This window comes from Anopheles arabiensis, chromosome 3 (assembly GCF_016920715.1).
Source record: "Anopheles arabiensis isolate DONGOLA chromosome 3, AaraD3, whole genome shotgun sequence".
NCBI classification, from domain to species: Eukaryota; Metazoa; Arthropoda; class Insecta; order Diptera; family Culicidae; genus Anopheles; species Anopheles arabiensis.
In genome coordinates, this window is record NC_053518.1 from 91,879,124 (window position 1) to 91,896,036 (window position 16,913).

The 16,913-nt window shown below is 50.5% G+C and overlaps 2 protein-coding genes across 2 annotated transcripts; one reads left to right on the top strand and one right to left on the bottom strand.

The window, feature by feature from the left end:
* The first annotated feature begins 58 nt into the window (after nt 1–58).
* LOC120903153 (ATP-binding cassette sub-family A member 3-like) lies at nt 59–7,359 on the top strand. The gene is made up of 9 exons (XM_040312403.1): nt 59–406; nt 1,650–1,882; nt 1,959–2,163; nt 2,236–2,514; nt 2,595–5,054; nt 5,119–5,395; nt 5,465–5,821; nt 5,886–6,906; nt 6,978–7,359. The coding sequence occupies exons 2-9, from the start codon at nt 1,671–1,673 to the stop codon at nt 7,156–7,158; spliced, it is 4,992 nt and encodes a 1,663-aa protein (XP_040168337.1). The 5' UTR covers nt 59–406; nt 1,650–1,670; the 3' UTR covers nt 7,159–7,359.
* Nucleotides 7,360–7,424: 65 nt separating this feature from the next.
* On the bottom strand, nt 7,425–13,448 carry LOC120901640 (uncharacterized protein DDB_G0283357). Its single transcript, XM_040309756.1, has 5 exons — nt 13,111–13,448; nt 12,872–12,971; nt 10,531–12,732; nt 9,258–10,466; nt 7,425–9,171 (listed from the first exon to the last, which is right to left on the bottom strand). Exons 1-5 carry the CDS (start codon nt 13,143–13,145, stop codon nt 8,410–8,412), a joined length of 4,308 nt encoding a protein of 1,435 aa, XP_040165690.1. The 5' UTR covers nt 13,146–13,448; the 3' UTR covers nt 7,425–8,409.
* Between the last annotated feature and the right edge of the window lie 3,465 nt (nt 13,449–16,913).

Sequence of the window (16,913 nt, forward strand, 5' to 3'; positions counted from 1 at the left end):
AGAGAAGGAGAAACAATAGGAACAGCATTAGCAAAAAACCGGCCCCCTTTCCATTAACTACACACGCATATCTACTACCAGCTGTACAGCTCGGTCGTGAATCATTGACGATATTTCGCTATCATTAATCCCTGTGGATCAATTTTGCGTTCGGCGGTCGGGTCGCTGACGCTCGTACATGGTGGTGTTATCTAGAGCGGGCGATGGATTTTTGTAGGCTAGGGTACTTCTACTCACCCGTAAGGACCCCATAGAGTGTAGCCACTCAGCTGAGAGACGAACGCGAGACCAACATCGATAAATGTGCCGCGACCGGTGAGAACTGTTTCAGTCTGTCTCCGGTAGCGTCGGTGATTGTAGCGGACGTCATAAATCTAACAAGTGGACTACTTTTTCGCCTCTAAAGGTGTGTATGGGAGTGTGCCGGTGCGTGTGTGTCATGTGGAAGTAGAGCAAGGATAATAGATTATTGAGTGGGGGTGAAGTGGGTGACGCCACCTGCACATTATAAGTTAGCCGGTAGTTTCCCATCGCCGATGGACGATGTAATTATGTCGCCGTTGCCATACCGGGGGTGTGATGATGCCGAAGAAGGTGTCCCTTGGGTTGGATAAACGTTTCGACCGTGAACTCTTACGTGGGAGAAGTGTTGTTTTTGGGGTGAAAGTTGAAGGACATAACGAAAACAAAACCAAAAGAAGAAGCGAGTAGTAATGATCGAACTGATAAAATCAGAGTGGAGCTATGAGATACATAGTGCCATATGGGTCAGTTTAGTTGTAACAGTCGTATGAAAGTGTTCCCTTTTTCTAACGTAAAAAGAATAGGTTTAATGTTGGAATAAACGAATGTAAAGAAACGGTTAGGCCGGTCTCGTAGTACAGTCGTCAACTCGTACGACTTAACAACATGCCCGTCATGGATTCAATCCCCAAACAGACCGTGCCGCCATACGTAGGATTGACTATCCTGCTATGGTGGGGAATCAATTAGTCACTGAAAGCCAAGCCCACAAGTGGGTACAGGCAGGCCTTGACCGACATCGGTTGTTGAGCCAGCAGAGAAGAGAGGAGAAGAAAGAAACGGTTAAGTGTTTACAAAGAAAGAGTCTCGAGTTCTTTTGTGATTTTGGTGTTAAATATCTAAAACTTCAAAAAGTCATCACAGTATCTTCAAGGCATGAGTCATCCGTTTACGAAACCTCTGGAATGATATTAACAAAATCAAACATGAAGCCGAAACTCCCGATAAAAATGCCACATCATCCCCCAACACGCTTGATCAAGTGGAAAATCTGCCAACTCATTCTTAAGCGCAAGCAAATCATCGTCCCATTTTGCTGCCAGTCACTCCTCACAATAATATCTTTAGTTATCTATACCGGTGGGCTTAATCGAAAGTAAAAGCCGATAAAGATTATCGTACCATTTTCGATAAAAAAAAACACACATTTAGCTCAGATTTCTAAACAAGCAACCGTTGTTCGTCGTGTGATGTTTTTGCGCACCGGAAATGGCGAACAACACCGCGTAACGCGTAACGAACGATAAGATCACGCGCGGTTATCCCTCATTGTATCGATCGGGCCTGTGTGTTTAAGTGTTGGTTTTAATGAGCCGAAACATGGCCTTCTTCTCTCCTGGTTTCAGTTATTGCCTAAGTAACCAAAAATGAGCACCTCAAATTGGGGCAAGTTCGTCTTGCTCCTGTGGAAAAACTGGATCATCACCAAACGGCACTACCTACAGACGTTCTTCGAAATAGCCATCCCCGTGCTGGCCTGCATCCTGCTGATCGTGATCCGCGGCTTAGTCGATGCGGAAGAGTTCGAGCAACCAACCATCTTCAATCCGCTCGAGCTGAACACCATCTCACATCTTAGGTAGGTGGCTGAAAAAAGGTGAAGAAGTGCATGTGAATGGTCAGTGCTGATGATAATCTCTCCTTTTTGTGTGTAGAAAAAATTCTCAAATAGATCCACCGATCATCTACTCGATCGCATACTCACCTCAAAGTCCATTGCTGCAGAGCATCGTAGAACGATCCACCGCCTACCTGGATGAAGAGTTGGCAGTGATAGCGTTCAACAGTTCCCAAACACTCCAGGCTCATCTGCAGGTGAACAATATCCTCGTTGGAATCGAATTTCCCGACATCTATGCAGTGAGTACTCTGATCTCGCAGATACTTTACGAACAATACCATAAACCATGTATTTTGTGTTTTCCCTGATAGAACTTGACGCAACTACCGGAGCAGACCGTGCTGTCGTTGCGATACCCGAGCGAGATGCGTACGTTCCGCGAGACGGGCACCGAGTTTTGGAACAACTGGCAAACGGAGCGACTGTTTCCTCCGTTTCAAGTGCCCGGTGCGCGACAGTTCGAACGCGACGATGGTGGCTATCCGGCGAACTACTACAACGAGACGTTCCTGCAGATTCAGAGTGCCATTTCGCGGTCAATTCTGCAGCAGCGCGATCCCAACTATCAGTTCCCGGATGTGTATCTGAGTGTAAGCGCAGTCACCTCACAGGAGCACAGGACGTATCCAATAACACATCTAACAACGTACCTTCTGTATCTTTTCCACAGCGCTATCCATATCCTCCCTTCTACAGTGACAACCTGCTAGTGGGATTAGAAAATTTGCTCCCACTGATCATTGTGATCGCTTTCTTCTACACCTGCATCAACACCGTCAAGTACATTACGGTGGAGAAGGAGCGACAGCTAAAGGAGGCGATGAAGATCATGGGCCTTTCCAGCTGGCTGCACTGGTCGGCCTGGTTCGTTAAGTGCATCAGCCTACTGCTCATCTCGATCTCGATCATTACCGTACTACTCTGCGTCAGCATTACCACCAACACCGACCTGGCTATCTTCACGTTCGCCAACTGGTTCGCGATCTGGTTCTATCTGTTTATCTACAGCCTCGCCACCATCACGTTCTGCTTCATGATGAGCACGTTCTTCTCCAAAGCGAACACGGCGTCCGGCATAGCCGGGCTGATGTGGTTCGTGTTTGTGATGCCGTACAACATTGCCTTCTCGAACTACGACACGATGTCACTGTCGGCGAAGCTGGCACTCTGCCTATTCCACAACTCCGGCATGTCGTTCGGGTTTATGTTGATTATGCGCCACGAAGGCACCACGAATGGGTTGCAGTGGTCGAACATGTTCGATCCGGTGACGGTCGACGATGATCTGAGCGTTGGTGCGACGATGATGATGCTGCTGGCAGATGCCGTGATCTATCTCGTGATTGCCCTGTACGTGGAGAAGGTGTTCCCGGGCGAGTACGGTGTCGCAGAGCCGTGGTACTTCCCGGTGACGAAGAAGTTCTGGACAAGCCAGGTCACACCGGCGGGCGGTGAGGATGGAGGTGAGCAACACCACGACACAGGCGGATCAACTACCATGGAAGCGGAACCCGTGGGCAAGTACGCCGGAATTCGTATCAAAGGTTTGCGGAAAGTGTTCAACAAGACGAAGGTTGCCGTCAAGGGACTCCATTTGAGTATGTTCGAGGATCAAATCACGGTCCTGCTGGGGCACAATGGAGCCGGTAAGACGACCACCATGTCCATGCTGACCGGCGTCTTCTCACCCACGTCCGGGACGGCCCTGATAAATGACTGTGACATTCGCACCAACATCGAGGGTGCACGCAAATCGCTCGGCCTTTGTCCGCAGCATAATGTGCTGTTCAACGAGATGACCGTTTCGGAGCACATCAAATTCTTCGCCCGGCTAAAGGGCGTCGAAAGCAAACGCATACCGCAGGAGATCGATCACTACGTGTCGGTGCTGCAGCTAGAGGATAAACGACATGCCCAAAGCCACACGCTGTCCGGTGGTATGAAGCGCAAGCTGGCCGTTGGTGTGGCGTTGTGCGGAGGTTCCAAGGTGGTATTCTGTGATGAGCCAACGTCTGGTATGGATCCGACAGCTCGGCGTGCGCTGTGGGATCTACTGATTCAGGAGAAGAAGGGACGCACCATTTTACTCTCCACGCACTTCATGGATGAGGCAGACATATTGGGCGATCGCATCGCGATCATGGCGGACGGTGAACTGAAAGCGGCAGGGTCGTCGTTTTTCCTGAAGAAACGATTCGGTGTTGGCTATCGGTTGATCTGCGTTAAGGAGGATGGTTGTGATTCGACGCGTGTAACAGACCTGATGCGAAAGCACATCCCCAACCTAGACGTTGACACCGACATCGGTACGGAGTTGTCGTACGTGCTGGATGATGAGTACACCGCGCTGTTCCAACCATTACTACAGGATCTTGAGACACACTCCACATCTCTCGGCATTAGCAGCTACGGCATCTCGTTAACGACGCTCGAGGAAGTGTTTCTGCGTGTTGGTAGTGACTCACATGCACTAGACAAGAAGCCCAACGGAACGGACCAGCCAGCCCAGCCGTACGCCCTTACGGAAACTTCGAATGGGTCTACCGTTACGCTAACGCTCGATGATCAAGATCATAAGCTACTGACTGGATTCCCGCTACTTTCGAACCAACTTCAGGCAATGCTGCTCAAGAAGGCAATCGCTACAAAGCGCAGCTGGATAGCACTACTCGTGCAGATCTTTATACCGATATTTTTCGTCATCATGACAGTGGTCATCGTGCGCTCGTTCCCGGACGCTCTCTCGCTCCCAGCCCTTCCGATCGGGTTTGACAGCTACTCCAGTACCGTCACTGTGCTGGAAGGAACATCAGCTGACACTAGCGTGATACAGGCCTATCAGCAGCTGTTCGAAGGGGCAGGCGCCAGTCGTTCGCTCGTAACGGTTACGGAACCAATGGTGGACTACATTCTCAAACGATACGAACAAAACTTGCCCCAAGTTAACAATGAGTTCATGGTGGGAGCATCGATCACACCGACCAACCACACGGTTTGGTTCAATGCGCAAGGATTCCACACGGCCCCGCTGGCGGTGAGCACGTTCTACAATGCGATGCTGCGCACGGTTTGCGCCCAGTGTTCGATACTGATCACGAACGATCCGTTGCCATTCCGGCCAGAGACAAGGGTAGGATATTGGTGCTACATCGATAGCTTCATTCCAACTAATCACATCTCTGTAATCTTTTCAGTTCACACAGCTACAGGCAGGAAATAACATGGGATTCCAGCTGGCGTTCAACACCGGGTTTGCGATGGCATTCGTAGCCGCACTCTACATCATGTTCTACATTAAAGAGCGAGTGACCAGGTCGAAACTGCTGCAGTTTGTGAGCGGTGCCAACGTTCTCGGCTTTTGGCTCATCTCCTTCCTGTGGGATTTTATGACCTTCTTCGTAACGATCATGTTCTATGTTGCGGTGCTGGCAGCGTTCCAGGAAGATGGATGGTCTACTGGAGATGAGATAGGTAAGACCAACCGTCATCTTCTTGCTTTCCGATATAGACATAAAAATGACCCTTCCTTCGTCCTTGCAGGTCGTGTAATTCTAGTGATGGTCGTGTTTGGATTTGCCTTCCTACCGCTCACCTATCTGCTGTCGTTCGCGTTCGACATCCCGGCGAGCGGCTTCGTTAAGGTGATGATCCTTAACATCTTCACCGGTACGATCTTTTTCATGACCGTGTTTCTGCTGCTGTTCGATGGGTTCGATCTGCGCCACGTGGCCGAGGGTATGGAATGGGCCTTCCTTATATTCCCACTGTTTGCGCTCAGCCATTCGCTCAGCAACATGAACATTGCCGTCGCCACGCAGCAGGTGTGCGACTCACAGTGCGCACTAATACCAAACTGTACGCCGGAGTTGCTGTGCCGCGTCTTTCCCCAATGCTGCAGTAAGTGTTGGTGCAGTATCTCTTTGGAAGGATCGCCAGCTAATCACAATGCTTACTATTCCAGATACTGAAATATTCACCTTCGAGCGTACCGGCATCAGTCGCAACCTGATGTACATGTTTGTGGTAGGGTTGATCTCCTTCCTGCTGCTGATGTGCATCGAGTACCGTGTCATCGATCGGGTCTTTAAACGCAAGTCAAAGCAGACCGCTCCACCCAGCGAATCGGACGAGATCGATTCGGACGTGCGGATGGAGAAGCTGCGTGTTCGTGGACTGACCGAAGGTGAAATCGCCGCCAACAATCTGGTCCTGCGGGACGTCACCAAGTACTACAAGAAGTTCCTCGCCGTCAATCAACTCTCGCTGGCGGTGGAACACTCCCAGTGCTTCGGACTGCTTGGTGTGAATGGTGCCGGCAAGACGACTACCTTCAAGATGATGACGGGCGATGAGAACATTTCGTACGGCGAAGCTTGGGTCAATGGGGTAAGCTTGAACAGCAACATGAACGAGGTGCACCGTCGCATCGGGTACTGTCCCCAGTTTGATGCGCTGATCGATGATCTCACTGGGCGCGAAACGCTCCGAATCTTTGCCCTGTTGCGCGGAATACCCAAGTCGGAAATAGCGGCCCTGTCGAGCCGGTTGGCAGAAGAGCTTAACTTTGCAAAGCACATCGACAAGCAGACTAAGGCGTACAGTGGAGGCAACAAGCGTAAGCTCAGCACGGCGCTGGCACTGATGGGCAATCCGGCGGTGGTGTATCTGGACGAACCGACCACCGGGATGGATCCGGGTGCTCGCCGACAGCTGTGGGACGTTGTGTGCAAGGAACGGGCGGCTGGTAAAGCCATCGTGCTGACGTCACACAGCATGGAGGAGTGTGAGGCGCTCTGCACGCGGCTGGCCATCATGGTGAATGGAGAGTTTAAATGTCTCGGATCGACGCAACACTTGAAGAACAAGTTCTCCAATGGGTACTTCCTCACGATAAAGCTGAAGCGTACGGAAGTAGTCAATACGGGACGGATTGATGAGGTGAAGCAGTACATCGTGGAGCGGTTCCCGGAGGCAGAATTGAAGTGAGTAGCAGAGAGGCATGAAGCTGATTGCACTGTAAATCATCAATATCATATTGGTTTGTTCTTCACAGGGAAGAGTATCTCGAATCGGTGACGTACCAGATTCCGTCGGCCAACACACGATGGTCCACCATGTTCGGCATCATGGAGGACGCCAAGAAGGTGCTCGACATCGAGGACTATGCGCTTGGACAGACTTCGCTCGAGCAGGTGTTTTTGTACTTCACGAAATTCCAGCGAGTAGAAGACTAAAAGAAGCCTACGCTAACTGCCGACTATGAGTCCTCATGTACCTCACGCATCTGATGGTGTGGTGCCAATCGATGAAGGATCTTCTTTTCTGACCTCTACTTTACGGGTAGCCTGTATACATTTAGTACTATTTATTTGTGATGAAAAGTATTTTGTAAGAGAAAAGTATTAAATATATTAAAAGCACTGAAAAACAGAACTGACAACCGTGCCGAAACTTCCATATTTTTCGGATATTTACGTACGAAAGGCTACAGGCGTATGGATTACACTAAAGATCTCACAGAATATACAACGATCCATTTCTGCTTTGCTTTTATTCAATCAATCGAGGAAGTGAATTCTATCCACACAGTGCAATGCACTGGCCGTTCCGCTACTCGTACTTGCATATTGGTTTTCCCGTTTGATTGTATCAAATATTTACTTGAAAAGACGGAGAAGCAGGAGGAAACAAAAGAAGGAAGTCGAAACCAAGACTGACACAGTCGTCCTTTCTTAAGATAGGCGAATTAGAAAGGGGGAAACGAGTTTAATGTTTAATTGTAATGCAGACAACATGTCTATGCTTTTCATGTAACGAACATTCAAAATGGCGACTTCACGTGACTAAATTTAGCATCCCTCCTTCCCGGGACAGTTATACCTAATCCGAGACGGAAACGTATCGGTTACGGATGATGCAGCAACATCGTGCCGCGTCCCATCATCTATGTAGATGAAACGTTCCGTTCCTTGCCCGTGGGCCGGAGCGTGGTTTTGTAGTTCAAAATACTTTACGTTTTGAATGTAATACATAATGCCACACCAACGAGTAGAGGTGGAAAACATTTTTGCAAAATGTTTCTATATTTACTGCCGTGGCCCTGTGGGTGCACAGATTCTTTCCTACCAATTAGGCACCAACACAGAGAGCCAGCAATCAACTACCATAGTTTAAATAAGGTGCATCCTATAACGCCAGGTGGACGACACAGGGGGAGGTAAATTCAGTTGTGTAGGATGATATCGACTACGCGCTCGCGAACAGTCTTGCAATACAGTGGCAATGGATGACAGTGAAACAGGCGCGCCCCAAAGTGAGAGTGTTATACACCGGGTGTCCGTTATATGTCTGTTTTTTTGTTTGTTATCGAACCCACCTTATTGCAAGATCATAGGAAGAGAATGGGGAGTGTTGGGGAGTGGGGACAAAACGAGCGCTTCTACTTACTGAACAGCGATGGTATCGGCATGTTTCCGCGCACCAGCCTACTTACGCTGTGCCGGGGGAACGTACATGGGTCGCTGTTCGCGATACTTCACACCTCCTCGCTGCTGTCCGTGCTGCTGCTGCTGGACCATCTGTGACTGGTGATGATGTTGCGCCATATGTCCACCCTGCTGCTGCTGTTGCTGATGCTGTTGGTGCTGTTGATGTTGCTGCTGCTGTTGGGCGAGGTGATGCGGATGATGCTGTTGCTGTTGCGGCGGCGGCTGCTGTTGCTGCTGCTGCTGCTGCTGCTGATGGAGGTGATGCTGCGGCGTTACTGGTTGATACTGATTCATCGCCGGTGGCAGCTGACCCTGTCCGGGGGGTGTCTGCATCGGAGCGGCGACCGGTGGCATCGGGCCCGGCTTATACTGCGCATAGTGCGCGTGCTGGGCAACGTCCTGCATTGGCGCTTGGTACGCACCGGGAGCGGCCGCCATCTGCGGTTGATGGTGATGGGGTGGCAGTGGTGCCGGCACGTGTCCAGGGTGGTGTTGCGGTGGAAGATGCGGATGGCCTGGATGGGGAGCGTACGGTACGGGGGCTGCTGCTGCCGCTGCTGCCGCCTGATGCGGTGGAGCCATGTGCTGTGGGGCCGGTGCGGGATGGTACCCGATTGCCATCGGGGCGGGTGCGGCCGGGCTGGCTGCTTGCGTGATGGGGATGCAGTCCGTTTTCAGCACCTCCTCGTAGTTGCCGTACTCGAGAAAGTGTACGACGAACGTGTTCTTCGACGTGTCCGTAATTTCCGCTGTGTAGAACTGTGAAAATGAAAGCAAAAAGCGGATGAGGCATGAGCAAAGTTTTTCAGCACTATAAGACAAAAGGTTTCAATTTCTATGCTTACCCCACCATCTTCCCAGTATTTTGCCAAGCATCGATCGCCTATTTTCCAGTTCGTATAGACGGCCGGTATGGCCGCCGTAGCAGGGGGAGCCATCGCCGGTGCCATCGGCATGCTGGTCGGGGCAAGGGCACCGTGGGCCGGCACTGACCCTGGAGATGGTGCCGTAGCGAGCACGGCGGGTTGCGGTTGTGCCAGTACGCCCGTCGGAGTGACACTCACCGGCATTGGCACCACGTTCGGTCCGACCGGCGACACAGTAGGCGGAACGGGCCCTGGAGTGCCCAGGTGCGGTGGCTGCTGCTGTTGCTGCTGCTGCTGCTGCATCGGATCGTACTGTTGCGGGCTTTTCATCACGTTCATGGCATAGGCGTCGTTTGTTTGCTTGTTCGGGTAGCCCATCTGGATCTGGTACGGATTGTATCCGTTCGGTAGCGGCATGAAGTTCTTCGGGCCACCAACGCCCGGCGAGGGTGCCGTTGCGCCAGGAGAGGGACCACCGGGGCCAGTTGGCATTGGTACACCAGGCGGTGAGGCTACCTGCGGTGCCCGTTGCTGCTGATGGTGTTGCTGCTGCTGGTGGTGATGGTGTTGTTGCTGATGTTGTTGCTGATGTTGTTGCTGATGTTGCTGCTGATGTTGCTGCTGATGTTGCTGTTGATGATGCTGTTGATGGTGCTGCTGCTGTGGTTGTTGCTGCTGTGGTTGTTGCTGCGGCTGCTGTTGCTGTTGTTGTGATTGAACAGTCGACGAATTGTGATTGTTCGCGTTCATCTGCTTGGCGCTGTGTTTGTTGCCAGTCGATGAGGAGGTGGAAGAGGAGGCAGGGCCGGACGTCTGAGCGACCGTGTTGTTGTTGTTGCTACTGTTCGTGGCATTGTAGCCCGACGACGCCTTGTTGCCGCCAAGGTGCATGCCTCCCATCTGTTCCGCCACTTGGTTCACCTTGCTGTTGCTGTTAGCGTTCGAGGCTCCGTGCTGCTTGCCCGTGCCTGACGAACCGTACGATGACGGCTGCTGCTCGGCCGGTTTGTTCTGCGCAGCGTTGGAATGCTGCTGCGACCCGTGGCCCTTCCCCTTTTTGGATTGCTGCGAGTTGGTGGTGTTGGTGTTGGTGCTGGCACTAGTTGCGGTGGATTGTGTTGCACTCACACCACTGTACTTATGAGATTCATCCTTACCTCCACCATAACGTCCACCTTTGTTCGAGTTCTAAAAATATAAGAAAAGGAATTAAAATGGGTTCAAGCAGAACCTAAAACCGAGCTATCCATACCTTGGAGCCAGTGTTACCGCTACCGCTGCCATAACTGTTACCATGGTTACCACTACCGCCAGTTGGTTGGTTGTAGTGATTGTTAGCGTTGTTGTTGTTGTTGCTGTTGTTGCCTCCGTTCGCTGTATTGCCCTGGTGCTGCTGATTGTGATAGCCGGACTGCTTGGATGCATTTCCGTAGGATGATTGCTGCTGCTGCTGCTGGGATGTCGCATTATGATGGTTAGAGCCAGTGTTTTGCGATCCGGAACCGGATTTGCCGCCACCACCACCGCTGGTCTGGCGGTTTTCATTCGCACCCTGTCCATGTCCGTGCTGAGATTGTTGCTGATTTCTGCTCTCCGAACCGTAGCTGTTGCCGTATCGGTCCGCATTTTCGTTGGACTGTCCTTTGCCACCGTACTTTCCTCCTTTGCCTGAGGAATGGCTGTTACTATTGCTATTGTTGTTGTTGTTAAAGCCGTCTTGACGCTGTTGCTGTGGTTGTTGTTGCTGCTGCTGTTGCTGCTGCTGGTTGTTGTGACTGTATCCGGAGCTTTGATGTTGCTGGTTGTATTTGGAATCGCCTCCACGACTGTTTCCACCCCGGCCACCGGATGACGGGTTGTTGGACGCATTGGAGGAATGGTTTTCGTTCGCTCCTCGGTAACGGCTGTTGCCCGACGAACCGTAGTAATCCGATTGTTTGTAGTTTGAGGATTGCTGCTGGTCACGCTGCTGGTCACGCTGCTGGTCACGCTGCTGGTCACGCTGCTGATCCCGCTGCTGATCTCGATGCTGATCTCGATGCTGATCCCGATTCGATTCCCGATGCTGATCACGCTGCTGCGACTGGTTCGAATACTGTCCATGGCCCTGCTGGTGATGCTGATCGCCTCTGTCGCCGCGGCCGCCTCTGTCCCCGCGTTCACGACCCGACGACGAGGTGACGGTGTTCCGGTTGGCGAAACTGCTCGAAATATTGTTCTCAAAGCGTTGGTTGTAGTTTTTAGAGCTTCCACCATTAACCACTGCGCCGCCGGAATGGTGGTTGTCAGTCTGGTTCGTTCGGTTTGCTCCTCCACCGCCTCGTTCGGTTCGTTCCGAACCTCCGCCCGACGATTGCTGGCTCTTGGCCGAGTGACCGCCCCGATTGCCGCCCGTCTGCCGGCCGGCACTTTCACCCCGCGCTCGGTCCTTCTGCTCCTTCTGCTGTTCGTGCGGGGTCGATTCTTTGCTCGATTTCTTCCCACCGCCACCACCACCACCACCCCGGGACGCAGCCGGCTCCGTGTCCTGCAGTATATCGCCGAAATAGTCAAACAGCGACACCTTCTCGGACGGTTTGCCCTGCAGCTCCGCCTCCTCGTCCCGCTTGCCGTATCCTCCCCGCTTGCCGCCCAGCTTACCACCGCCCTCCGGCTTTCCACCAACACCACCGCCGGCCGCAGCGTCGGCCGCTTGCGCCTGCTTCCGGTCCTCTATCCGCTGCAGATTGCTGAGCGCCCGGTGCACGTTGTTGCGCGTCAGCTTGAGCGCGTGCGTCGCCTGCTCCTCGGTGAAACCCTTGTCCATGATTTTCTGCACGTTCGCGTCGACCATCTGCTTCGCGCCGCCGCCGAACGTTTTCTTCGTGCCGAGCTTGGTCGCCTCCGCGATCGCGTCGTTGCGCAGCGCGTTGAAGGCCGTGTTTTCTGTCGACTCTTCCTTCTCCTTCGGCTGCAGGCTCTTGAAGTCCTTGTCGGTTTGCGCCACCGGTTGCTGGATTTTCTGCCCGAACGGAATCCACGGCGGCGGACCGGACGCGCTGAACTGCAACCGGCCGCCCTTGGCGTACTTGGCCATCGTGCGGCTCAGCTCCCACTTTTCCACCAGCGCCGTTACGTGGCCGCCCAGCACCTGTACGTTCTTTTCGCCCAGCATCATCACGCCCTGCAGGATGCGGATGGGGCCGTTCTTCAGCAAAATCTTCGTGCCCGGCGGTGTGTTGAGGCTCAGGCACGATATGTGCTCGTGCTCCAGGGCAATGTACTGCGTTTGGCCGTCGGTGACGGTGAGCTTCAGCAGCCGGGGGGCCACCTTCGACTCCTCGTTCACCTTCGGCGCGCCGAGATTGCGCAGCTTCACCAGCTGCACCACGCCGGGCCCATCGAAGCTTTCCGCCTTGGCGCCGCGGGACGACAGGCTTGCCAGCGCTCCACCGCCATACTCTCGCAGATCGACCTGTGTATGTGTGTATGAGTGTAGAAGGGAAGGGGCAATGTGTGGGAGATGTTAGTAAGTTTTACGCTTTATGCACTTTTCACAAGATAAGCATGACAAAACTGGCACCGTTCACCCCCAAACCGAAAATGATACATACGTTCAAGGCTAATTTCACAACTTGCTTCACATCCGCACTAGCGGCGGATCCATTCTTTTCACCCTCCAGCAGCTTGTCTAAGCCGGGTTGCGTGATGTACCTAAGGGATCGGGACAAGCCGTCGAACGAAGAAAGGAAAAAAAAGAAGCGTGAGACGCAATGAAAATCAATATCCCAAAGGGAGAGCGCACTGTTTCTAGGAAGAAAAAAAACACCATTCGGCCTACGACTATACTGACCAGCCCTGTTCCTGCAACTGCTCTAGCAGGCCCATTCTGCACGCCTGTGAGGTCGGGTGCGATCAATTTTCCACCCGAGGCCCGAGCAGTACGCCTTGCTCTCCGGATCGAACCCAATTGGGGCCAAATCAATACCGCCGCGCAGTTTTTTCCACCACAGAATCACTTTCGACCGGTCGTTTTGCGCACACAAATAGGAAACGAGTTGGCTTTGTTCTTACTGCCAATCAGAGAGGTTAAAGTTATTTGCCGTCCACTTCCGCAGCTAGTTTGGCGAACGCGAAAAATGCACAAGCTCCTCTTTTTGTTCGTCCCTTTCCACTCGCATACACGGCCCGTTTGACAGGGTGGTGCACAGAGTGACCAGAAATACCGATTTATCTGTATTTGTATATTTGTATATTTATTAAATGATCGACGGACCTCATAAGCCCTCTCGATATATGTAAGGGTACAATAGGAATATAACAAAAATAGTCACACGCGTTACAATAACACAATAATAACAACAATAACAATTACAAGGACGCTAAAGATTCTGGCGAGAGGCGCGAAGTAAATTAATGCGACTCAACACATTTGCCATCGTCATGCCGGGCTCATACGCATCAGATTCCGCATTCAGAGCAAGACATATACGCAAAAACGGGTCTCGGGAGGCGAAGGCGGTCCTTGTCTCTGGGATGGCCAGCATCGCCCGAGGGCGGAGAGTATTCCTGCCGATTTTTCATCGCTCGCTCGCGCTGTTTCATTGTATTTTCCTTACACCCCTTCCTTTACACGGACTTGGTGCACCCGAATCAAAAGAAAAACTTTAACACATCAAACTTGGTTTATAAAAGACGCACACTTTTTCATTCTTTTTGCTAGTAGGGTAAAAAGAAATTGATCGTTAAAATAATGGATTAAATTAAAATGGTTGCGTTCTCAACAGTGCTCCTGCCGAAATCTGCCAATATAATCTGGCCACACTGGTCCGCAGGTCAGGCGAGCTTTTTGGCGGCCACCGTCGCAAAACCGTCGCAAAACGTCAAAACCGGCGTCGCATGTACTGCAAACCGACGTCGCCAGCGAGCGAAACTCGCAACGATTTCGAGGCGCTGGCGACGGTCGTTTTTGACGTTTGGCGACGGTTATTGACCTTTCGAGTGAGCTTTTGCCCTGTGGGCCAATGTGGCCAGATTATATTGGCAGATTTCGGCAGGAGCTCTGTTGAAAACGCAACCATTTAACCAAAGTGAGTGTATATATCAGGTGGGCTTATGGTGTTCTTTCTCACCAATACATCGACACACAATTTGACGGTTTGCTCCATAACAAAATCTAGTATGCCTTGAAGTTTAAACAAAATCTCGCAAAAATTGTATGTGGTTTTACTCAGGCGTAGCACGAAGAAAGAAGCCAAAAAAACTTACGTGACGGCCAGATCTTCGATTAAAATGATGATCTCAAGATTACTGGATAACAACCCAAGTGCCACAAATCCACTAAACAACCACTAAACGGTTTCTAAACAACTCAAGTTCTCTACCTAAACGGAATATAGAAAGACTTCGTTTAGCAGACGGCAAACGACTCATGCATTCTAAAAATAGCAAAAAAGCTGGTGGCGCTATCTGTTGGAGGGATACCCCAACCAGTTGAGCTTCATCGCTTGAAGGAGAGCTTTCTCATTTCCTCTGTACTGTTGTATGGTTTCGCATTGAAGTTATGCATCGCTAGAACTAGAACGGCGATACGATTGCTTAAATACTAAACTCCAACGGAAACCCACCGACAAACCGACGTGACACTGGCGTTACAAAAGTGTCCCACACGAAAGTACTGTCATTTACCAGTGAGGCGATCACTTCTGTCTAAGTAAGCTCTGTTCACTGCTGCTTCGATGCAAACAACTTTTCTAAATACAAATTGCGAAGGAAGTGTGAGGCAAGATTTTGTCAGAATTATTGGACAAAACACCCAGGAAAATCATTTTATAAGTTTCCAAATCAATGTGAAAGATGTGTGAAGTAGATAAAACAATACGCATTGAAATTTGCGAAGAAAAACAAAAAGGGGATTTAGCAGTTTCTTCTCTGTGTCAGTGTAGTAAGCGAATCATTATAGAGATGGTGCTAGTGTTTAACGTATTTTCATTTGAAATAAGGAGACATCTTTTGAAGCTCATTTTGTTCGAAGTGTCACGTCGGTTTGTCGGTGGGAAACCACCAGCACCGAAGAAAGTGAAATTTGAGTAATGGTCGTTGGTGTTGATACCCGCGTATCTGACCACACGACCATTCATATAGATTGTTATTATATGTGTAGTTGGCCTATATAACGTCTTGGGTTCTCTGCTTCCATGGTGGAGTGGTTTAGATCCTACCTAACAGCTCGTAGCTACCGCGTACAAGTTGATTGCTTCTTTTCTACCGTGTTTGAGAGCTCTTCTGGCGTTCCACAGGGTAGCAACCTGGGACCACTACTCTTTTCACTTTTTTTCAATGATGTTACTTCGGCTGTTAGCAACTCTGAATGTTTATTGTACGCTGACGATCTTAAGCTATTCCGATCTTATACGGACGTCACACGAGGCGTAAACTCAAAAAGTTTACGCTTGATTTGTATGGGAGAGCGTAAACTTCCTGTCAAAAGATTTCAGGGTTGTGCTGAAATCCAGTTTACGCCAAAGTTTACGCTTCGTGTGACGTCCGTATTAGCTATTAACCTTCCGAAAACTACCGATAAAATTTTGATGCGCCTACCGAAAACCGCCAAAATAATCTGGCCACACTGGTGGTGCAGCAGCCGCTGTCAAAAAGCGTCCGCGAGCTGCTGAGTCGCACAGTGGGCGAATGTTGTGGAGGGGTTTTTTTATTCTATTTTTATAACTTTTGCTTGCTATAAGGAAATATTTACACATCCTCAAGAGAAGGGTTGATTTAAAAAAAACCGAGACAATTCCCTTTTATTTCCCCCACCCTCCCATTTCTCAAAGGATATGCACCAAGCAGCTTAGGCGGTGGTCTAGGCAGAAAGAGCAAAGATTGGTGATGGCATTTCACCTAATCCTTTTCATGTTTACGATTTTTACGACCATTTTTGGTACAACTTGATGAATTTAATTCTTTGGAAAACATTGTCCAACTTGATACACACACCATAAACTTAAGTTTGTTTGTGGAATGATAATCGAGACCAAAGGCGTCCCTACTAGTGGTGGAAGCTCGGGATCGGCCCTACTCGATTCTGATTCCGTGTTCAAAATCAATTCCGGATTCGATTCCGGAGTCGGTTCTGGAATCATTTCTAGGATCCGAATGAGCTCCGGAATCATAATCGGCTCCAGTATCGTAATAGACCCGAGAATCGCAATTTGCTCCAGTAGCGGAATCGAGATTGAATCTAGAAGTGGAATTAGCTCCGGAACGAGAGTCAGTTCTTCAATTGAAATAAGAAGCTTCCGAGAATCTTCATGAGAATAAATCGTTTGCAAGTAAATGTTGATTCTTAGCGGATATCAACACTTAGCATCATTGGATCCAAACGCTTGTTTTTTTATGGAAATGCCGAAACCGACTCCGTTTCTGATCCGAAACCGATTCTGATTTCGGAGCTTATTCCTATTCCGGAGCCGGTTTGGCAAACTGATACCCGACCTACTATCTGGAATCGATTCCAGAAAACTTTGGAGCTAGCCGGAATTGATTCCGACGAAACTTTATGTTTCCCATCACTAGTCCCTACTGCGACCCAGCGCCAAATCAAGCGGGAATGGCTGTCTACTTTGATTTGAATTCCTATGCGTTGCCGGCGCATTT